Raw genomic sequence first — 23,947 nt, forward strand, 5'->3', positions numbered from 1 at the left:
TTCTTGTACTGGGCAGCCCCGAATGGGACCCAGCACTCCAGATGTGGCCTCACCAGGGCTGAGTAGAGGGAAAGGATCACCTCCCTTGACCTGCTCGCAAGGTTCTGCCTAATGCAGCCGAGGATGCTGTTGGCGTTCTTTGCCACGAGGGCACATGCTGGCTCACAGTTGACTTGTCCTTCGGGACCCCCTTCAGGTCCTTCTCTGCAAGCTGCTTTCCAGCAGGTCAGGCCCCAGCCTGTCCTGGTGCATGGGGTTATTCCTCCCCAGGCGCAGAACACTGCACTTCCCCTTGTTGAACTTCATGTGGTTCCTATCTGCCCATCTCTCCAGCCTGTTGAGGTACCTCTGAATGGCAGCACAACCATGTGGTGGTGTATCAGCCATTTCTCCCAGTTTTGTATAATCAGCAAATTTGCTGAGGGTGGATGATGGGTGAGATCCCATTGTCMAAGTCATTAATGAAGATGTTGAATAGTGCTGGACCCAGTATTGACCACTGTGGGACACCACCAATGACTGGTCTCCAGCTGGACTTTGTGCTGTGTCTGGCAGTTCAGCCAGTTTTAAATCCACCTCGCTTCTTGAAAAACTGAAATTGCAGATAAATTTGCAACTTTGTCATCTTTGTTTTAAGTACAGCTTGCTTAAGCCTTTAAGCCTAAGACAGTCTTCAAAATCTTTTTTGTTTTCAAATGAGCACTGCCATTCCTGGTCCAAAATCAAGAAATCATAAATACTGTGGGGGCTTTCTTTTCACAAAGTGGAACAATGTTGAAGTACTTGTATTTCAGGCAGCAAGATAGACGCCTATTTTTAAGGGTAGAATTTTCTGAATAAAGTGTTTAAGCAGTCTCTAGCACTGTCAGGGAACTTGGAAGTTCTTGGGAGTGCAGGAAAACTAGCGATATTGTGAAGAAGTATTTTATATGTAAACGGAAACAGCTACTCTCCAAATATGTAAAAATTATCATCTTATATGCACTATTTGGATATTGCATTAGTAATATTTGTTGGTTTTGTGTCACTTTGTCTGTTCTAGGGAGTATGACTTCTGCAACTTCACCTATCATTTTGAAATGGGACCCCAAAAGTCTGGAAATCAGGACCCTCACAGTAGAGAGGCTACTGGAACCACTTGTTACGCAGGCAAGTGTGTTTGATTTATTTTGCTTCTTTCTTTAACATGATGTTACAGGTACTCATTATATGTAATTATCTTAATAATATTTTATAGTAAGAAATTAAATAGTTTGTGTTCATCTCTAGTAGAAAGTTTCATTCAAATTTGTTTAGAAGTTCTTCTTCTAAATAATTTATAATCTCCAAGTATGAGGAGGCAGTTATGCTCGTCTTTCAAAGCAGTTTAGAAATTTATGAAACAATCGATTTAAGTTAAGGATCTGACTGAGCACGTGCTCCTTGTCTCTTACGGTACAACAGAAGACAGGTTCACATTGAAAACAAAGAAACAAACCATTGAAATGAAAGAAACTATTGAAACCTGTTTCATTTTGTACTGCAGTGGATTAGGAGTATACATCCATCCATTTATCTTCCAACTAGGTAAAAGTAACTTTGCTAGTAGAAGCTAAAACGTTTGTCTGATCATTTCTAAGCGGTCCCCATCAGGGCAATTTATGAGTCTGTGGCCTGTTCCCTTTTCATTCCTGAGTATCTATTAATAATGAGCAGCTGGTTACATAATTTTATCCCAGTGAGCCTCAAAATGGGCAGTCCCATTATTTAAAACACACAAGTCATTTTTCTTCTAGGAATGCTAATTATATTAAAAATGAATGCCCGCTAACCCCATCTGTCCAACAACCTGTTATTAATAATTTTCTTATAGACATTGTGGACCTTAAGATTTGTCTGCTGGATAAAAATGTAGGCCTTCTTTTTTGAGTKAGACCAGACTTAATGTTGTGTTTGTTGTCAGAATAAAACTAATATTAAACATAAATCCCTGCTTTTCTAATGCTCTAAAAATAATGTCTGTGTGTGTTTCCTGTGCTCTTAAAGTGAGTCACTGTAGAAAGAAGTTATATCAGTTCTTATTTCTTTATGTTTGAGGAAAATTACTTTGCATTGTCTTTCTTCAAGTTATTCTGGAAGTACAAATCTGACACTGTACACAACTTTTCAGATGCAGAGGCAATTGAAGAGATACAGGTTTCATTTCACATAGCTGTTGATAACATGATAATTAACTTCCATTACAAACCCTGACAATTTTGGTGTCGATCTGGAAGACCAACTGTAGAATCTGGGAGTCCATGTGATATTAACTGAAAAATAGGTTATGAGTTCTCACTTTTTCTGGTCCTACTGCTGGCATAGAAAATGAAGCTGTTGTTGGCCTCTAAATTGTTGTGAAAAGAGCAGTGGATTGAGTCTTCTGTGAGTATATCTCCTGTTTTCCTTCCACCGATTTTCAGCCAAAAAGCAAAAGTATCATAGTTTCCTAGTTTCTGAAGTTGTCTGGGTAAACTTTGGTTTAGCTAGATTTAGGTTTGATAGCACTCCTCTACAAAGGCAAGTAAAGAAGTTACAGGTTGAACTACAAGGCACTATTTCTTCAGTAGTGGAAACTAGGGTGCCCCAGATCTTGAAATGGCTATTTTGACGAGGAGCAATACATTAATATTATAGCAGTTTTTCAAGAAGGCTAGAGGAAATAATGTACAGTCCAGAGTTAGAACAGAAATGTTGAACTATTGTTTTATTCAAAGTTTATGATTACCCACAAGCTGACTCTTTCATTTCATAAATTCATAGATAATATTCACATATATAAAGGACTTTTTGAACATATAATTCTTCATACTAGAGAAATAAATTTTAGCTAATTTTCCTCTATATTGAATCCGATAAACTGTGGTTGACTAATGCATGTTCTTGTGAGATGCACAAACATAATCTTGAAAGCCTCAAGTGATTAAGACTTCTCTCAGATTGTGTTTATCTGATGCACTTTTAGCCTAAGTTATTCAACTGCTCTTGTTTTTCTCAGATAAGCTAACAATCATCCCAGCCTGAGGGCTTTTTTTTCCTCTTAAAATTGTTTATACAGTCTGATCAAGTGAAGAGTAGTACCTAATTTACCTCAAGTCTGGGATAGCACTTTGCTTAAAGTGACAACCTCCAAAAGATACCGTGCACATGTTCCATGTTCACAGATTTTGGACATTTGAAAAAAAAAAAAAATCAAACCACTCTACTTTCCAAAGAAAGCATCTAGTTTGAAAATTTCTCTTGCTAAATAAATACATAAATAAAATATTTAATCCCTGTTTGGTTAGAACTCCGAAGTCCACTGGAGGTTCGTAAGAGCTGTTTAGTATAGACATCTTAGAGATGTGAAGTTCTTTAATATTGCATTAAAAATAGGTCACTGGGTAGAAAAGAGAGACTAAGGGCCACCGACTGCAACGGACTGTCCTGAACAAGTTCCTGAGCAACCTGGTCGAACTTGGAAGGTAGCGCTACTGAGCAGGAGGTTGGAGTAGATGATCTCCTTATCCCTTACAACCCAAATTTGTCTGATTCTATGATTATTAGCCCAGCATGTTTTATTTTGGCATTGGCACTTGAGTGCTTAGACTGTGCTCTTGTTGTCCAAGCTGCACAGGGTTTTGGGGAACATTTGAAAAGAAGTCTTTAGCCTCCAAAAATGTCAGTCAACCTTTTTTTTTTTTTTTTTTTTTTTTTTATACTTGGGGATTTAGGCTCTGAACTTGGTGTATATAAAGGCACATAAAAAAGTGAGAGATTTTCAAACTGCTGAGCATCCTCTGATTTCTACTGAAATTCTGAAGAGTAACGCAGAAGTACGGTGTGGATTTGAAAAAGAACAACCGAGGGAGTCAGGAGAGTGGTGCATTAAACTGAATTTTAGACAAGCTCATTAGTGTTCCAAATGAGAAAATATGGATAACCTATGAATTGATTTAGAAAAAAAATTATAAGACAGGAAGGTTGTCTGAGCTGGAGGCAAAAAAATCCATTAACTGATCACGAGAATGCATGAGAAATGACAGAACTGCATTTATTCTAGGAAGCCTTGAACTAGCAAACTAATTAAAACTTTCTCTAGCTGTCAGAGATCTAAGAGAACTGGAACTTGCTGGGGCACCCGTTTTTCCCTTGTTGTCATATTTAAAGAGCAACAGAGATGCCCTGCCACATGTCTCTTTCACATTACGGTTATTGGGATTTTGTAAGAAATGTGTGATTGAGGAAATTTATTAGAATTTCTCCTCAAGTATATTGAATTTATCTAATGATTGCAATATGCTTCTGTTCTCTGGCTTCAATATCGCAGTCAGCTAAAAGCATAAGGTAATTATTCCTGCTTGTTAATTTTGTTTTGTGGGAGTTTGTAACGATTAACCTTTTTAACTATGTATCTTAGCATTTTTAATTCCATGAAATTTTTATATGGAAATGTATAACTAAAAATATTTTCTCAAGGAACAGTGCCTCTTCTTCTTGCCTTTGTACCCAGTAACCAAAACGAACGACAACTTTGTCAGGCTGTGGATCGTTTCCCTGAATGGTTTGTGGATTTTGATATATTACTTTTTTAGGAAAGGCTTAAATGCTCTTTCCTGACATTTTGTGTGTAGCTTCCATTACCCTTTGTGGAGATTGCCCGTAAGGATTCAGGGGATAGTTTTTGGTTTCTGATGGTTCTGGAAAATAATTAAATACAAATATCAACTTTTAATACAACTTATTGCCTGGCCAGATATATATGTTAAAGCCAAAACCCACTAAGACTTTTTGGGAAAAATACCAAAATTACTTATGGATCATATGGATAAAAGGATCAAGGAGTTCATATAGTTTTGAAGACAAGGTGTGAATTGCTCTTCTGACCAAATGTCGGTTTTCTGATGTCAAACTCTAGTTCTTTTCAATAGCTTTTCCTAGATGTTTTAAATAGTAGTATGGAAGATCTACAAATGTACCTGTTTTTCAGACCCGTGCAGCAACAAATTTTTGGAAACTGTACTTCCAAGGTTTTAATCGAGACTGTTTTTACCTTCTTTACCTTTTCATTTCCTTCTGGCAAAATTTTTGTAGAGAGTTCATGGATATTTAGCCACTGAACAGAATGTTGTTAAACATGTTACTAAGATGGTCTTCAGTTGTGTGTTAGCTATTTTATTTTTAAGCAATTTTTAATACGGAAATGAACCTTTTCAGGTGCTTTTAGAAGTCTTGGCATTATTATTTTTTTTGAGTGGGAGAGTAGTGCCACAACACTTAAAAACTGTGTAACAGAAACTATTTTGTATTGTATTTTTACCCATGTACTTAAAGAAAAAAGAAACCCAAAAAGGGAAATATATTCTGCCCACTTTTTAATTAAAATTTTCATAAGATAATGTGACATATTATTGGCCTTCTAGTTCTGCCGGGACAGTTCTGCATGGCAGTTCATGTGTGTTTGCCATCAGAAATTTAAGAGGTTTAATACAGTAGCTTAGAATGAAACAATGGTACGTCGCATGGCACATGAGGACCTCTAATTAATCACACTTTTTATAATTGTTTTCTATATACTGACACTTAGTAAAATTAAATAATCTGTATCTATAAAATAAACAGGTCATCAGTTATAATTCTAATTTGCTTTAATTAGTGCAACGTATGCATGAACTCACAGCAGTTATGAATGGCCTGGTACTTTGCAATTTCTCCTTCTTTCGGTTTCACGTTGCCTTTTAGTAGCTTGTAATCAAATTCCACGAAAGAATCTCTCACTTTTCAATTTAAAGAACTGGTGCTTAATCCAATTCGTTGTGTACTATACTCTAAAAACGGACAGATTTCTGTATTGCCATGAGAAAAGCATTTTTATTCCCAGCCATCCCAGTTATTCAGATATAATTTGTAGTTAGTGAGCCTGGATTTTATTATATTTGAACCCTAAATGTGGCACCCTTACTAACCTCAGCAGGAAATATATTATTGATTATTATTGTCATGGAGGCACGTGTGAGCCGCGCGTATGTGTGTGCACACGCACCACCACACACAGGATTCCTTCTAGAGGGTTCTGAATGCCTATGAATGCTTAAAACAGTTTTGAGAAAAATAGCTACAGATAATAGAAAATAGTAGGCCTGACGCACTCAAACGGAGTTAGTAATTGCACAGAATTTTTGTGCAGTTTCTCTGTTTGAGAGCTGAGTTTGGTTAAAGCAGCGGGTGAGGAAAAGTCTTTTTGCAAGACAGACCCGAGGGAAAATCAATTATAAAAGCTCTTTTTTTTTTGACCATTTGAACTCAATTCAACAGTATTATAAGGTCCAAATTATTATTTTTAATTGAACAGAACTATTTCCCAATTGTAAAATAATGTTGTGTTTAAGCTCTGGTTCTGTTGCAATGTTCACAGATCGGTGGCATTTCTGGGCGTGCGGGAGGTGAGACTGCACATGGGTCGTGCCTGGCACGGACGAGTTAGTCGAGGGCTGTTACTGTCGGGGGGTCAAAGCTAGAGCCCGTCAGCAAAAGATTTTGGAATTTTTCTTTTCTAACGAAAACTGAAATTTAAACATTATTTTTGAAGGGTTTTTTCATTGAGCAGGAACCAAATTCACCTTCCTTATCCCAACATTATTCTAGTTATCACTTAAAATAATATCTGAACAAAAAAATACTTGGACTCTAATAGTAAGTCTTGAGGAGGAATTTGCTTTATATTTTTGCCGATGCAGCGAGGAGCCACACAGCTGCATCAAGTCAGCTGATGGACGCTGTGTCGCGGCCTTGACTATGGCACGAACAGGAGAGGAACGCTCTGTCCCAYCTGCAGGCTCGAGCTCCTCTCCCAGCTCGCGACCTCCCCATGCTCCCCAAGTCAGAGTCGTCTTCTAGGTCCGGAGTTACGACCTCTTCTCATCAAAGCCAAACCAGAATAGGTATATCAACTTATTTTTAAAAAGATGATTCCATAGTTAATAGCCATTCTCATTGTTTAATGGACAGTAGACCTGGCTGGAAAAGAAGTAATGAATGTAATGGATTTTCATTTTGGTTGATAAAGAAAAACCTGTTAGATAATAAACTTATTAAAAGTATTTGACATAATAGTTTTTTCAGTGATTAAGATAGAATACTTCAAAATTATATTAGCAGATATAACTGCTAATATAATAACTGATATAACTATAATTAATAGTTTTAAGTTTGTGACAGTTTTATAATGTTCTTTTGAGTCCTTAGCAGGGGGCTAACTTGGAAAGATGTTTTTTATATTGTGATCCTTAAATGGATCAGATGGTAGCTATTAAGCGAATTTAGTGAGACAGTATTATTGTTATAACACAGCATTAATGAGATTATTATTGGAATACTTCCTCAGTCTCAAAAATGGTGTTGACAAATTGGAAGGAGATCAGAGAAGAAATACAGAAATGATTTGAGTTTTGTCTTTTATTGGCAGGCTAAAGACTTTGGATGTATTCTTTTATATATCAATAATGAGAAATTGTCTTAACTTACAGTGTGGGTTTGAAGACCATTTCTGGTAGTACCTACAAAGTAAATAACATTCTAGAATTAATGTAAATTAAATTCAAATATGGGATTCACACCCTGAAATTAAAACATCTGAACATGAAAATGATGTAGAGTGAAAATTTTGGAGTAAGGACTTAGGTGAGTAGGCTGTAGTAAGTCAAGAGGTGTTATGAGCTCAATCTGTGTACACATCTGTATGAGGGAAAAGTGTTCTTGCAGTGAAGGGTTTTTTCATATTACAAAATCCTGTGACTGGGGCCTGAAGCTATAAATAAATGGAGGCTTCTAACAACATGCCCACTGGAACAGTTCTTCTAGAATTGTGGGCAACTCAGTACTACCAAAATTCTTTAATAAAGAATAACTTAAATTAGCTAAGTTAACTTAATTAAGTTAAATAATTTAATATTTTTCTAAAGGACGTGCTTTAGGTCTATTAGAGTTATAAAATTAGGGAAAGAATTACTGGAAGAACAAAAATATGTGCAGTAATGTGCCCTCTCCTTTATGAATTAAGGAGAAAGCAGGAGCAGGATTGTTCCTTCTGTAGATCAGACTCACCAGAAAAAAGAAAAGCTCGATCTGCATGCTATGTGATTAAATATGTACGCTTCTGATGACTTCCATAGTCTTTGGATGAGATATGGATATTACAGTTTGTAATCCATCTTAGCTTCATGCCCGAGTATGATGTAAAAATTCTATTCTCTTTTGCATTGGCTTAATTTGCTACATGTCATCATTGATCGCAAATGCTAGGCTGCAAAATAAGCCTGCTTACAAAAAGACTACACTAATAACAAGATTTGCTTTGAAGTGTTAATTAACGTAATTATTATAGATCTGTGTTCTGAACAGCAGTGAATTTTTTTTCGACTTCCCGTCTATACATACAGCTGAAGATTGACTAATTTATTTTAAGCTCAAAGAATTCAGAGCATGGATACATGGATCATTTAGTTAATTTCTTTCTTTCTTATACTAATTTCTTTGGAATATTGATTTCATTTATTGTTAGGTGTGCACCTTTTTACCATATTTTCTGGATTCAAATACATTTTCTTAGCTATCTTTGAATTTTTTTATAAAACGTGATAGTATTGAACTAGCAAGATGAGACCTTTTTGTTTGGTTATTTTTAACAAAACGTTGCTTTTCAAGCTGAGAAATTTAGAAATGAATTACAGTTGAGTTAAGTTAATGCCTTTGCCTCAATCACATGGTCAAAATTATCATATTTAGTGTCCTATTTGCTAAATTAATATTTAGTATCTTTTCCCGCAACCTCATAAGTGGTCGCTGTTCTAGAGCAGTGTGTCTCTGAGCAGCAAATGCTTTTATTGTGAAGAAATGTCCTCTTCTAGTTGTAGGCAACTGTCTCTTTCAATGGGATGCTGAATATTTTCTCCTTGATGTATTGACATTTTTCTTTCATTTACAATTTTTCTAACTGCTACTGTAGTCATTCAGTACTCACTGATGAGACTTCTAAAATCTTTTACTATTGTATAATGGGAGCATTAAACATATGTAACTCGTGGTTAGCCTGTGCAACACAGGTGTCTTCAATATTGTGAAGATGACTTTTGAAGAATGTACAAGAAATACTGCTCTGCTCAGCAGAAGGTTTCTTTTTGGTGGATGCTTGTTTTTAGAGTAAGCCTTTTTTAATTTAAAGGGAAGTCAGTACTAGCATTTTCACTGTCATTCAGTTTATTGGGTCAGTTACTTGTTCAGATTTTCACTCCTGGCTGATAGCTAGCTCATAAATAAAAGTATATCGAGCAAAAAAGCATAATCATAACAAAGTATCTCTCTGAGGTCTTCTTTTGTGTCAATATTTGAAAGAGAGACGGAATTGATTATATATACCCATTTAACCAAGAAAAGTATCTTAATTTTACCTTAAGAAACTGTTAGTGTGGAAAAGGATAAAACAAAGGTAATTCCTCCCACGCTGAGAGTTGCTGCAGGCATGAGTTTTCAGATCTCACGCAATCTGCGCTCCTTTCCCAAATCACCCGCCACAAAACCGGCACTTTGGATGTGTGGCTGAGCGCTGTCCTGTGTTGTACCCCTTGCTCGGGGCTGCACCTAATTTGATGGACCCTAGAGTGGATGAACGGTGGCCCAGCCCTGCATCCCAAACCGGGTTGGTGCCTCCTGCTTTCACGTTTCTTGGGGAGCAGCCTGCTCTAGCCCTTTGCCRTGGCATATGGCCGAGGACACTTTGTTGTTCTGACCGGAGATCTTGCACAACTTCCACGTAACCCAACTCCTCTGAACACTTCTCCTCTCGCACATCTATATGTGTATCACACCATCCAGCATCTGAAGATTTCCCTTTTCAGAGTGTATGTGAATCGAGATGCCTCTTGTTGAATAAATTCATCTAAATTCTGTCAACTTGAATAACCACCTTCTCTCTCCCTTTTCTCTCTTTTTGCCTCTCCCCACCCTTTGTCCCCACTTGCAAAATCTTGACAACATGAGACATATTCTGTGTTTCCAGATTCAGCTTTTGCTTGTTTTCCTTTTTTGCTGAACTTTTATCTTGCTCGTCAGCATACATTTGGGCTGGAAGGGGTGGGGGGTAGATGGATCCTTGGTCTCTCTTCTTAACATGCTTGGTCATGTTCTTATCCTAGCTTATCAGGGAGCAGTTGATTTACCAAGTCAGGATCTAGTGTAATTTTTATTTCCTTCTCAAAACAGCAATCGGAAAGCCAAGCTTTCAAAATCAGTGTATGCCCCTTAAGGGCATGGACCTTTCAAATTGCAAAATCACAGACTTGCCCTCTGTTGCCCTGTGCAATATCTACAGGTTGCTTCTGCTTTACAGCGAACAAGCTCGACAGCTCTCTGTTCTGTAGTACAGACCTGCTCAATGCAACTGTGATGGTGGGCAGCACTCTTTCATTCTATTTAGAATAATTTCAGGCAACAAGTGTGTCTGTACAACACTGAATTCTAAAGACTTTTAGGGTTAGTCAGACTTTTCACAGTCAATTAAGTATCACATTAATAAGCATATGCACATATGCAGTTTTTCTGCCTTTAAAGATGGGGTGGACCTTTCAGTAAGGTGCACGTTCAACTTTCTTGTTCTTTTTCTTGTTCTAAAACACTATCTGCTTGTAAAAAGGGTTAAACCGTATGTTTTAAAGAAAGATTTTGGAGAAAAGAGATTTGCAACAGGATTTAATTTTCCTTATTCATTTCATGTTGCTCCATAGTGATGAAAATGTATTGTACCTGCTTATGCTAATAGCAAGTTCTTTTATTAGTAGGTATTCATGTAGAAGCATAAGCAATCCAGCATACTGAATGACTACYGAATATTGAGCTGTTTCCAGGGGATACGTATTAATCTATTCAGATTTTCCCAGCAAATTACACTTATCTACACACTATAGAGGAGAAGGATTAAGCTTTTACTACACTGCTTGAAACAGTTTAATTAACCATATGTTATTCTGTAGGGTTATAGTAGTACAAGTACAAAATAATAAAAGCCAAGGTATAGATCTTTGTTTTTGAAGAAAAGAGATATCAGTTATTTTTTTTCCTGAACACTTGTCAGGTGGTTTTTCATTTTTCTGAAAAAGTGATCTGCTCAAAAACCTTGAGGAAAATTCATGCATGAGGCAGAGCTTATTTTATTTTCTTCCCCATCATCTTTAAATCTACTTCCTTCATRCATTCCTCCACACAAGATCTCCTTGAACATTTCCATGAACCTCTGAGAGCTGTACTRCTTATATTTTTCTTTCCTTTCAGACTGAGGGGCTCAATGTTTTCACGTATGTGCCTTATGATGTTGTTTACTATTGGAATATTGTTGATTAAACCAGTTTGTGGTCCTATTTTTATCCTTTGTAGAAAAGGAAATATGCTTTGTATGAGAAGTTCTCATCTGTCATAACCRAAGTACTGTTAGAGTAACTGAAAACATGCAGATATATTTTTATGTTACTTTTTCTGACAGTTAGTTCATTTTATGGTGTGGTCCGTTCCCTGACTTACGTGCAGAATAAATTCACTGACAAATGGACACCTTTATCAGGGAGATTCTGAATTCAACAGCATTCTAGCGTGCTTGTTCAGGGTATATCAGGATTATGTCATTTATTTCCATCCAGATGAATGCCATTTTGTGGACATGCCATCTCATCCAACGTGTACGTTTAATTGCACTATTACTAATACTGAGAACTCAGTAATGACACTTTAACTGTGTGTGTGTGTTTGGACACAGAGCAAGAAATTCGAGGCTGCGAGCTGCCAGCTTTTCCTCCTGAGCAGCCCGTGTGCCTGCTTCCCCAYGTGGCAGGCAGCTCTGGGGACAGAAGCTCCGACTGCCTTGCTAGCTCACCTGGTCAACTAACAAGCAGTTAGGAACCGTATTTTCTGGGTCATCTTTTGTTGCTAGACATCTCAAGCTTTTAGCAAATTCAGCTGGGACAATTGGGTTGGGGACTTACCTATGCTCCCGGCTTGATTGCCAGGCTGTCTGGTTTTCTTGAGTTCATAGCTTGCAGTAAAGCCGGGTAGAAAGCTGCAGTGCCATGTCGCGGAGAGTGAAAAGTTGGCCTGCTGTTCTGAATCAAACTAAAATTTAGGAGCCTTAATACTTTATGAAATGGAATCATCATTCCTCAACCATCGTTTGTTTGGACCATTACTCGAAACTGAAAAGGCCAAACCTGGTTTTGAGTTAATGGTACCTACATAATGTGCTAGGCCATGTGTTTTTGTTTTTAATATATCCTGTTACACAAATATTTTAAATTCTCTGAACAGAATGATCAACATTTTGCATATTCCCATTAAGGCCTATCAACTTTGATAGATATTTACCAATAGTATATAGTACAGAAAGGTCTGATGCTCCTCAAAGAGGTTTTTTTTTTCCTCTCTCAAAGGGCACATTTTAAGCATTTTATTTATCATTCAGTTTGCTTTATTTATTAATATTATGCAGAAAGTAGCAGGAAGTTCTCGTTAAAGAAAAAGGGAGGTTTTGTTTATGACACAGTAACAAAATTGCAGCAGTTGCACTGATCTTTAGGGTCCTTTAGGGCGGTAGGCAAACGGTGTAAGAGGAGTGGAAATTATTATTGCAGTCGTCATTCTGGAGCCTTTGCTGGTGTTTAAATTTTTGTGAACAAAAGTTACTAAGCACTTTGAAGACTGAAATTTTGAGTTCAGTGTAGTAGTCACTGCATAATATTTTATACATCTTTAATCAGAGCTTAGTCCTGCACGTGTTCGTCACACTTCATGCCTTTTTGTTGGACTGCAATAAAAGAAGAATAAAATTGGCATAGTCAAGTTTATTCAGTTGCTTTCTCTCTTCAARTGTTTGGCTTAGTAGTTCTCTGTTTAGGCTTATAAGAGCATCCTCAATTAATGTGAAAGTTTTTGCCTCTTTTGGTTCAAGTTTTCTTTCTTTGCTTGCTTTGCCGCTGTTTTGTTTGTACAAGCCCAGCAACAGCCCTTGAGGCGGGATGAGCCAGCAGGGACATTAAACATCCGCACATCATTTATTACACATCTCTCATGGAAATGAGATAAGAGACCCACAGTGTCAGTTTGCACTGAGCACTATGAGCTTTGGAGGTACTCAGAGCAGTCTGCTTTTATGCATGTTTTTGTTACAGAAATCCTAATAGAATTGCATCAGAAACGAAGTCAACATAAATTAAGATCAGTGCGATGCTTTCCTCTTCGTTAAAAGTGACACTCCTAATGCCGCTTTGCCTCAAAGCGGGCTGCGTCCTCCAGAGGTGTTCTGTCTGCAGCCTCTCCTCCAGGTGGTCTGTGGAAGCAAGGGAAGCAAGACTGACAGTTTTCTCTCCAGGGAAGTAGATATAAGGTACCACAGATTGCACCCRCAGAGCCGTGATCGGCTCTGCAAAAGTCTCTGTCAGTGCTCTTGTGAGCTGATGCCCACAGAAGTCATGTGAAGCGGCCAAGGATTTGGCATTTACTCTCGCAGAGGAATGCGATTGCTGCTCCAGTGAGGGGTCGAAGTGCAAGCTGCAGGACGTGACGCTGGGTGAAAGTCGAGAGAGCTGTGAGTGGTGTGCCCGGTTTTGGTTTGGTATATCTAAACATCATTGGTTGAAGGAGGTACGTGTCAAGGTTCTGTTCACATGTACTCATTCATCCATTACTCAGTTAATTCCTTATTCGCTTGAGTCCTTGTGATACTTCAGACTAAGGATTTCAACGACGCCAGCACTTGCGCTTTTATCTGGAGTATTTTATTCCCTGATACCGTACCTTTTACGTGCGTGCTAAGATCCTACATGGTGTTGAGGGACTTGTTCCTAGGTACATACCACGGTCKCATCTACTCGAGAAGCAGTTACTGAGTCGCTAGCCAGAGAGTTGCCAGGGAGCCCCAGCAACCTAAAGCACAGACGTGCCTGGAGCGTAGCCAGTGGCTGTGGCCACAGTTGGGTTTTTGAGCATCCTGAGAAAAACCGCGACCAGARGGGGGATTATCTGCTGCTGCTTCTGCTGACCTACAGCTTTCACTGTGTTTAACGCCAAATTTTAAGGCATGATAGGGAAGCCGTACGATCTTTAGGTAATGCAGTCCTCRCATCTCCTTTTTCTCCCCTACAACCCTATGCTTTTGCCGGCTGCCTGGTTTTGTCAYCAGGTGCCATTCTGGGCCAAAATAAAACTTAGCAAATTGCTTGTCAAGAAACGGTAATTAAGTGCTTTTGAACTGGAAGGAAAACAACAGAAAATATTTAAGCTCTCATTCTTCATAGAGATGAAATTTAGTAAAGACAAACATTTTTAGAACTTCTGAGGTGATGGTTTAGAAAGAAAAGTTTAATTTTAGATTTTAGCTTCCTATAGTAATTTTATGCAGAGTTATCTGACTACTCCCATATGACCAGACTATTTCTGTTCACTCCTTCAAAATACTTCTTTTGGCCAAAATTTTTCTGTTACTACACCATGAATCGATGTTCTGTGATAATTTCTGTTCTTTTTCCTTCTTCTCTCTCCTTCCTAGTATAATATTTATGTTGTCTAGATTCTTTTAAAATCAATGCATTTACAAATTATTGCTGCTCCTTTTAATCCAGAAGTTCTTGTCCTTCAGACCACACTATCTGGAGTTCCTTGGGGACATCTGGTAGGGGGTCCCCGTCCTGGGGAACATCAGCTGCCTACCAACATCTGATTGCAGAGTTGTTGTTCGCTGTTCACTCGGACGCAGCTTTTGCATTAGTGTGTTTTTTTATTGGAATTGCAGGAAAGGGCAGGAATTAGCAGGGCTGCACTTTCCAGTTTAGAAATTTCTGTTTTAGAGAAAAAGATTTTAGTTTAACAGGCTGTTGGATGGACTTCGGTAGCTGGTTGTATCCCGAGTTTCGTGAATTCATTCATTCACTGGAAAATCAGTGGAAAATACAATTGTTTCTCTATACTTGGYGATCCAAACTTCAAACTTAATTACAAATTTTCCCTTGAACTGCTGGCAAAAACTTAGGCAGTGTCAGTTTATATGTATATTATTTATGTTTGTTTTAATGAGTCAACTGCACTTCTAACATGCATGTCTCTTACTGATGTGGCCGTAGGAAAGGTAAGGCTTCAAAAGTCACATGTTAAGAAGATAAATATTTAAAAGTAATATATCCTTTTTTATGATGTCACTTTTATTCTGTACTCCCCAACGCTGTATAAAATAGTTTGTTATTTTCCTTGTCAGTGGATGCTGTAATTTTATGAGATATATATGCCTTGACATGATATGATTCGCTGTGTACTTCTCCCTGAGATTCTGCAAGAAACTTATTTAGCAAGGAAATGAATACAGATAATCAGCATSTAATTTCACAGAAGTCTCCAATAGCTTATGCTGAGTCCCTATATTTCTGTTTATGTAGGAGGGAACTAACGAAGAGCTAATTATTTCATCAAAATGTGCCTTATGTTGGATTCATTAAAGTTCCACTTTTGTCCACTGAGGATGTGTCGCCCACTTGATGTTCATAAAGCCTTTATTAAAATTTATAACTTCATTTTGTAGTACTGCGCAACTCATTTTTATTTTTCATGAGATTTTTCTCATGTGCTTTGTCCTTGTAAATTTATTTACTGTAGCCTTAATTTAGTAAATCTCACACAAGATGCTAAGAACTTTACATGCATAACATAATCAGAGGCTTTTTTATTGAGTTTTATTCTCATGTTTGACACATTTTCTTTTTAAATAATTAAATCCATATATTTCCAACAAAATTCTGTGGCATTTACTCTGTGGGTATACATTCTGTGGGTTTAATAGAGTTTCTATTTTAAAAGGATGTGAATATATGGAAAAAAATTTACAGTACATTTTCCGTGTTAATCAAGTGAACATGTTCTGCTGACTTTATYGATCAGTTCTGATTAATCACCTTGATCCTGAATATTCAATGACTTTTATGACAAGCGTCACGTATTCCTCTAATATTATTCCCTATTATTTTTAGAGGTCAGAGGAAGTGCTTTATTTCATCAAATTGTTTAGTTCTGGTTCTAAATGAATTTAGAAAATATATTTTGCACATTTTTTTTTTCCTGTTAGATGTGGTTGTATATTATATTCCCCCAAAGGATATCCATCCAACCACATACAGCGCTACACACTTTGTTTTCCTTTTTTTTGGGGGGGGGGTAATAGCTGTAATTTTTCATCCAATGGGCTAAAATGTCATCTGTATTTCAGTGTCCATTTGAAACGTGCTCCTTACCCAGGAGGTYGGCTGCTTTGGTTTGATGAAGGTCAGCTCTCCAGGCTGCCACCAAATCTTATGCTCTTATAAGGCACCTTTCKGTGCGGCTTAAGCAAATGGATCTGTCTTTGAGAACAGCCCTTACATAGCTGACGTGTCGGAGTCATCCACTGCTTCAGCTTCTTGTTGCCCCCGAGCTATTTTTAAATATCCGTACACGTGCATCAAAAAAACAAGACTAAGATTGATTAGGTGCTCACAGAACAGTCTCGTCTTACTTGTTCTGTGCACTGCATCCTAAAAAAAACCCCCAAACCCTACTTTAAGGCTCATCCTCCCAAGGTACATTTTTGTAAGATAACAGTGCTGTCCCCGGGTCTGTTACCAGACTTGTATAAAAGATTAGCAGGGTCTAGTTATAATGCAAACCTGACCTGCTTTTGCCTTGCTTCCTAAATGGCTTAAGGGAAAAACATTCTTGCATGTGACAGATGAGCAGTCTCCTTGCTGCTTGAAAGAAGAAAAAAAAGAAAAAACAAACAAACAAAACCCCCTAAATGTTTGGAGAATGCCTTAGGCCTTTTGAAATGTATAGATCTCAGAAGAGAGATTGCCATCTCGTGAGGCCTTTTTTGAGATGGCGGTGATATTGGAATGATGATATAGCAATACACTCTGAAATAAATTTATTCTAAGATGCTGATGTTTGTTCCCTAGGAAGTTACCAGCGTTGGCTTTTCTGTAGTGTTTGCCCAGCTATGGGATACAGTCGCAGCRCATTATTTTAGGTCAAGGTTTGTCAGCTAATCCAAAATCAGAATACTTTGTGAGCCTTCCATTGTTTTTACTGATTTATGCGAAAGATGCTACTTTAAGATCTGGTAACATCAAGTGATGTGTCACTTGACCGGATTTAGGAAAAAATTCAAAGGGGCAATAAAAGCAAAACCCCACATTCTTGTGGGCAACCTTTTCTCCCTCTTGTTCCTTTAAAATTGTGTGTTTGCAATGCAAGTTTTGGGGACGCTCGATCCCTTCAACAAAAAGGCTTTAAGATGAGTATTTTTAATTTGTCCAAATAWTGCATATTCAATAATATTGGTTTGGAAATGGTAGAACCGTTCTTGATGAACCTTTTCACAAAAATGTAGCCTAGTGCATCTATCCAGAGTGGAAAACTGGAGCAAAAGAGAAGTTACAAGTTCATGCAAATTTATARATACTTAAAAACAGGGGATTAGTGGTAGGCTGTTTCAAGTCTAATACTCATTGTGTTTTTGTTCCTTTATGAATTGATAATAATTTTAATTGCTACTTTTTAATTCTTACACATTTGTGGTAGAAATATTGGGGATAAGAATTGATCTTTCTAATTTATAACATGGTTTCTTATAATTCCGTTGCATAATTCTGGGAATTACTGCAAACAATGGGCTGTTTCCTTCCTACATACAGTATTTATGAAAATGTTTGAAAGTCCTGCTAAGTAAGTAGTTGTTTATTATATTGTTATTGTATTTTAAGTACATGCTTAAGTGCCATCCTGCCTAGAGGTATTTCCTTGAAGTGGCTTGCTGATAAGAGGTGTAGCTTTTAGTCCCCTGTTTCTTTTTTGCTCTTACTTGGTTATGTGCAGGTGACGACTCAAAAAGCAGGAGCCAATTCCATTTAGCATCTCCTTTCTCCTTGTGGTGTTGGGAATTAAGAGGGCTGTCATGGATTGATTTTTGTACATGTACAAAATAAATAGACATTTTTCTTCAGTGACATAATCTTCACTCTTCTTACAGTTACATGACAAAATTTGAAAAGTTTATGTTAACTCTGATGTTAACATTTGAAAGTAAATTTCATATAAAATAAAGAGAAAAGACATTAAGACTAATAAAAGTTTTGGCTTGTAAATTCTGCTGAAGTCCCTAGAGTTATTTTAAATCACATATGCTGTTAGGAATTGATTCCTGCAGGTRAGTGTCTAATCAAGTTATTCAGAGACTGAGTAAATGTAAGTGCTGTGTGTGGTAAAGAAGCTTTATAGCTAAAAGATTTTTTTTTCTTCCTTTTTTTTAGTTGGAATGTCTTTTGACAGATGTTCTAGCTTTAAAATTCTGGGTTTTTAGATGTGAATAGAAGTGATACTGTAACTCCATAATTAAGTAGAGGCTACAAAAATGTAATCAAAGAATGGTGCAACAGAATAGATCTTTGTTGTCGTACACTGCCACTGCGTGTTTTACATTACTCATCCAGCTCCTCTAAACCACTTTTGGTTTCATCGCTGTCAAATGCAATAACAGTCTTGGGCAGATTTCTGACCATTCGTTAACATATCAGTGGTGCTTAATGACCCAGTTTACTGGCAGTTCTAAGCAGTTTTTTCAGGTGGGGCTGAATATATTTTTAGCACTCTAGTATTCGAGTAATAATTTGTCAGCAGCAAAAATGTTACTGATTCTGTTGGAATTTACTTCAAGTCTTCTGACTTTATTATACACTGACACCGGAGTTATTGATGTTGTGAGATAGCTGTCAGATGCTTTCAGGGTAGGGAGCTGCTGAATCCCGTCAGCCCTTTTCAGAGACAGAGTCCTGTTAAAAACAGCAAAAAGCTTCAAGGACAGATTATTTGATAAACCTGCTTCTCATAAGGACTGTCATGCCGAGATCCAGCTTGCCACGCATCCTGTCTTCTGCTGTGACCCATAGCAGATACCTAAAGGAGATTGCAAAACGTGGTAAACGGGTAGCGATTGCTCCCTTTGAACCACTGATTGTCAGGGCTTCCTGAGCCCGGAGCTCGGTGGTGGAGAGGACGGCCGAGAAGCCAGAACGTATGGTGAAAGGTTGTGCGTGGGGAGGACTAACTGCTTTCTCTGATCGCTCTTCTTCCTTGCTGTTCTTGCCATATGTCTTGACTTCATGAAGACTTAATAGTGRCTGAAATGGCATTCTCAGAAAGAAACGGTGGTTTAGATGAAACTGCTGTGGGACGATCATCATCTGGATGGAAAAACAAAGATTTAATATCAGGTTTCACTGTCAATATAGGAGAGTCCCCTGAAAAGTATTCTGATAGCATTTAGTATTTTAACTAATGGTCCAGATGATGGTATGGAGAGATGTGTGCTACATTTGCAGAGGACACCAAGCTACAGTCAGGACTGTGAGCATATTGGTAGATGGAATTAGGAGTCAAAATAATCTAGGCAAATGGGAGTTGATAATCTGAAGCTAGAGAACGTAGTTCAGTAAAGATGGTTAGAAAGTTCTACACTTGTGCAGGAAAAGCTAACTGCATAACTACAGATCTGTGACCTGCCACAGTAAAGGAAACAGTGAAGAATGGTAGTGGATCATAGCAGCGGGTAAGTCAAGGGTGTCGTGATGTGCTAAATGGGCACGCACTGAGCTCAGTTGTAGTACAGAAGTGCACCTTCCTGAAAAATAATTGTCCCGTACTTTGCAGCACTGGGAGGGCTGTGCTGGTARAGTAAAATGCGGTATGATGTCCAGTTTAAGCACCATGCTTCAAGAAAGATGTGAATATTACGGGGAGTCTAGATAAGAGCGGTAACAATGATTGGGAATCTAGAAAACATGACCTTCTGGGAAAGACTGGGCCAACTGGAGTTGTTATTCTGCAGGAAAGAAGGCTGAAGTGGAACCTAACAGTTCTCGAATACATAAAAGTTTGCTTTAAGGAAGAATGGGACAATTTGTTCTCTATGGCCATAGTAGATTAGTAGAAATTAAATTGCAAAGGGGAAGATTCCAGATAGATACCAGGAGAAGCTTTCTAATAGCAAGACTAGAGAGGCAGTGAAATGGATTTCACAAAGAAGCTGTRCAATCAGCAGTGTTCAAGGTCTTCAAGATGGGTTAGATAAACTCCTGTCCAGAATGGCAGAGGTAGAGCTGATTCTGGTTTGGGATGGGATAGCCTAGGTATTTGGAGGTCCCTTCCACCCGTGTAGTGGCAAAATGATTTGTTTTTCTTTTTTTCTTTTTTCCCCTCAATGTCTTCCCTATTAAATCTTTGCCTTTTTGACGCCAGTGAGCAGTGGCCTTTGCCATTCTGACTTTGCCGTTCACAATCTCTTTGATATCTTTTCTCAGCAGTAATAGCTTTGTGCATATTGTTTTTTTTTTTGCCCATGTGCATACCTTTGCATTTTCAGTRTTGCAATCTCTTTGCCCCCAAGTTTATCACTAAATGCAGCAAGCGTCTTCTGTGCTCCTTTGTTGTCAGCTTGAGTTTTGATTAATATTCATTAATATTCCATTTTATGCATAGTGTCACCTGTTCCTTTTCCACTTTATTAGTATATTAAACACTAGAATCCTTGTTGAATTCTCTGGTATCCTTCCTTCTCTGTATTATGCATTCCTGTCCTTTGMTAGATTTGAAGGCCAAAAGATTTCAGTTAAAAATCTCTGCCCAAGAGGAAGAAGAAAGCTGAGGAATACATCTGATCAGAGATAGTTTGGCGTGTAAGAGCTTGGGTCTGGGGAAGGTAGCTGTTACATTTTAATTACTTTTATTATTGAATGATATTATTCTGGGCTTTGTGGAAGGTCATCAGTGCAGTCTGAATAATTTCCTGAAAAAAAGGATGTGAACAAACACAAGGCATGATATTAGTATTTTTTTCATAGCGAAAGGAAGAAAGGCGACAGTGCTTTTTCGACCTTTCTCTTCTTTCAAGTTGCAACACATTTTTCTTTAAGAGGAAAGCGATCAGCTGATCTTACTATTCTAAGTCAGTTGTAAAAAATTTTATTAAGTGTTGGTAGGGTTGGCTGAAGAATAAACACGCACAAGGTTTGTCCTCCCTCGGAAACTGCTAAACCGACGTGGCGAGTAATCGAGGTTCCCCAAATGTCATGGTAGTCATCAGGGTTTTGAGTCTTCCTCTGAGATCTCTCTGTTATCTCTCGATAAACAGATTGTGATTTCTGTATTAACAAGAAACAAAAAAGGGAATGCGTCCCTGTTACATATATACATATATATGTGTGTGTGCGCATGTGCCTGTGTATATGTTTCATTTTTAGTATAGTTAGTGAACGCATAGTGTCAGGTTTGCACTGAAGCTTCTTATTCTGGCAGCGACTTATTCCCTTCCACTTAGTCTAAAAGAACCTAATATTCTCAGTAAGAAAGTTCTGGCTTTCGCCCAGCTGGTGCTCAAGTTTGAGACTAACAAGCGACCTAATGCCTTCTTAAAAATCGGCAAATTTATCTACTAGAGATAAATCAGCAGGCATTCTTCCTTCGGTAACAGGATTTTAAATGGGGACTTTATCTTCGAGTGCAAGCTGGGCCCCCGAGCCGTAGCAAAGCGACGGCCTGATTCATTGCGGGCTGCGCCGGCGTTAGCACCGTGTGCCTGATGAGTAATGTCCCGCACGCGGACTCCAGCGTCCTCGGGAGCTGCGGATCAGAGCTCCTCTGCGCCGCGTGCTGTACAAACCCGCGGCAAAGCGGCCGTTCACGCTTTCAGGAGCTTAGTGCTCCCTTCCGCCGCGCGACTCCCCTGCTCCTTTGTACCTCTGGCTTTCCAATTCAGCGCAGGGAATTCTTTTAAAGCTGTTTAGGAGTGAGTTGTTTGCGACAAAATAAAGCGAGGCTGCTACTGAAACTACTTGTTTTCTTTTCTCCAAAGAAACTGAAATAGAGGAAGGAAAAACAGACACATCCTCCAAAGGATCTGTAATTAGATAGCAAGTGTCCTCTGTTTTAGAAGGGCTAATAGGTGCGAAATCCTGCCTGTCCCTTTGCTTCTGCCATCAAACGTTAAAACAAATCAGTTTCCATTCATAACTGGTTGTGTTAAAGATATTATAAAACGCGTACTTAAATGCTTCGATTCATATTTTGGCCAAAAATGATTTAGCAAATGCAGATATGGATTTTAATGGTAATTTTTTAAGGCTCTCTAATTTGATCTTCTTTCTGAGAGTTTGGTTTCACTTAGGAAATAAAGAGCCTCTTGAAATAATGTAAGCCTCTTGACCACCTTATCGCCACCTGCCAGTTGCCTATGTAGGAAACCGCCAGGTGATTTAGATTTGTGCTTGGAKTTGGGTTGTTGGTGCCAAATACTGGGAATGAATATTAAAGACCTGAGTGAGAGGTCTGTCTGTGAAAGAAAATCTGTCATTTGGAGGCAAATCCCRGCCAAGGTTGGTTGTCTGCCAATTGTTTTCATGCTATACTATTTTCATTTGAAGTTTTATTTAATTATATCATTTTTTACCTACTTTGTAGTCAGTATTATTAAAAAATAATAATAAAAAAATGTTTGAATACCCAGAATTTTGCCAGCAGAAGACTCTTCTGTGCCCACCTCGTGCCTGTGAAGTGCGTTCCAGGGGTTTTCACTTCCAAAACAAGCACTCTTGCCTTTGGGAGAGAATGAACATGTGAATGCCTACGCCAGTGCTGAGCCGCTTCGAGCTATTTTAGATCTGATTGTTTTAACAGAAACAGTTTAACTGGACGATACTGGAGGTTGTCTCTGGATGTTACCTTAGGATGATTTTGTTACTTAAAAATGGAGTCTTTCCTGCTGATTGTATTATAATTAATCTGTTTCCACACTGTCTGTATTCACCGTTGTGTGTGAAACATTGCAAATTCCTAAAAASAGTAACATCAAACCTTCAGTACACAGAGGAATATTAGAGAATGACCCCAGGACATGTAAATCTTCCTAGCTTTTCTTAAATAGCATACCTACCTAGTTGATTGCCCTAAAAAGAAATGTTTCCTATTCTTCAGTCTGTATAATACCTTCCTTAATTTTATATAAAATACCACCAAGAAAGACCTTTGTTCTCTTTAAACTCATCCTTCTTAATTGCTGATGCTGCTGAGATATTTGTAAAGCTTTGCGGTGTTTCGTGTTAGCTAACAAACAGTAGAAACGAAATTCTTTTCCCCTTTCCTCACGGATTAATCCTTTTGATAAATCTGTTACTATCTTTCCGGACCTGGTCGCTCTGTTGCTGAACTGYGTGACTGTCTGCTGGGAACACGTAAGCAGTGTGCTGGGTCACTGCCTTCAGTACGAYCACGAAAATGCTGAGTGAAGTCCCTACGCTCCGCTACGGAGAAGCGTGCAGCGAGATCATTCTTCTTACAAGTTCCTCTTCAACTTGTGGACTAGCGCTCCACAATTCAGCATAAATTGATATTCTTTTGCCTCTGGAGGAAGTTTTTTTCCTACTTTAGAAACAATCCAACTAACCAACTGGAAAACAAATTACTTAGCAGGCTTGGAGCAGTTTGGATTCAAATGCAGGTTCTTTGCTTTCATGTTAAAGCGTAGCGATTTCGGGAATCTGATGGTTTCTGGGTTTTYAGTGGGTTAATAATTTTAATTGGTTGAAATACATGCACTGAGCAGTACCTTTTTTCTTTCTTGATTTGAAATAAGGTAAACTGAGAATTTAAGTAAAATGGTATCAACATATGTCTAATGATAGGGAAGTGCAAAGTCCTTCACCTGGGGAGGAATAACCCCCTGCACCAGTACAGGTTGGGGGYTGACCTGCTGGAAAGCAGCTCTGCCGAGAAGGACCTGGGAGTGCTGGTGGACACCAAGTTGACCATGAGGCAGCAATGTGCCCTTGTGGCCAAGAAGGCCAATGGT

The 23,947-nt window shown here is 38.3% G+C and overlaps 1 protein-coding gene across 6 annotated transcripts in view; it reads left to right on the forward strand.

Annotated features, from left to right (window-relative positions):
* The first annotated feature begins 1,046 nt into the window (after positions 1 to 1,046).
* The window catches only part of CTNNA2 (catenin alpha 2), a 418,807-nt gene continuing 395,906 nt past the window's right edge, over positions 1,047 to 23,947 (forward strand). For 5 of the 6 annotated variants that reach the window (XM_026072713.1, XM_026072714.1, XM_026072716.1 and 2 more), the window contains exon 1: positions 1,048 to 1,149. In XM_026072713.1, the coding sequence (XP_025928498.1) occupies positions 1,048 to 1,149 (102 nt within the window). Of the gene's footprint in view, positions 1,150 to 23,947 lie in introns of all 6 variants that reach the window. The other variant, XM_026072715.1, reaches the window with a different exon arrangement.

The sequence above is a fragment of the Apteryx rowi genome, unplaced genomic scaffold (assembly GCF_003343035.1).
Source record: "Apteryx rowi isolate R43461 unplaced genomic scaffold, aptRow1 scaffold_35, whole genome shotgun sequence".
NCBI lineage: Eukaryota > Metazoa > Chordata > Aves > Apterygiformes > Apterygidae > Apteryx > Apteryx rowi.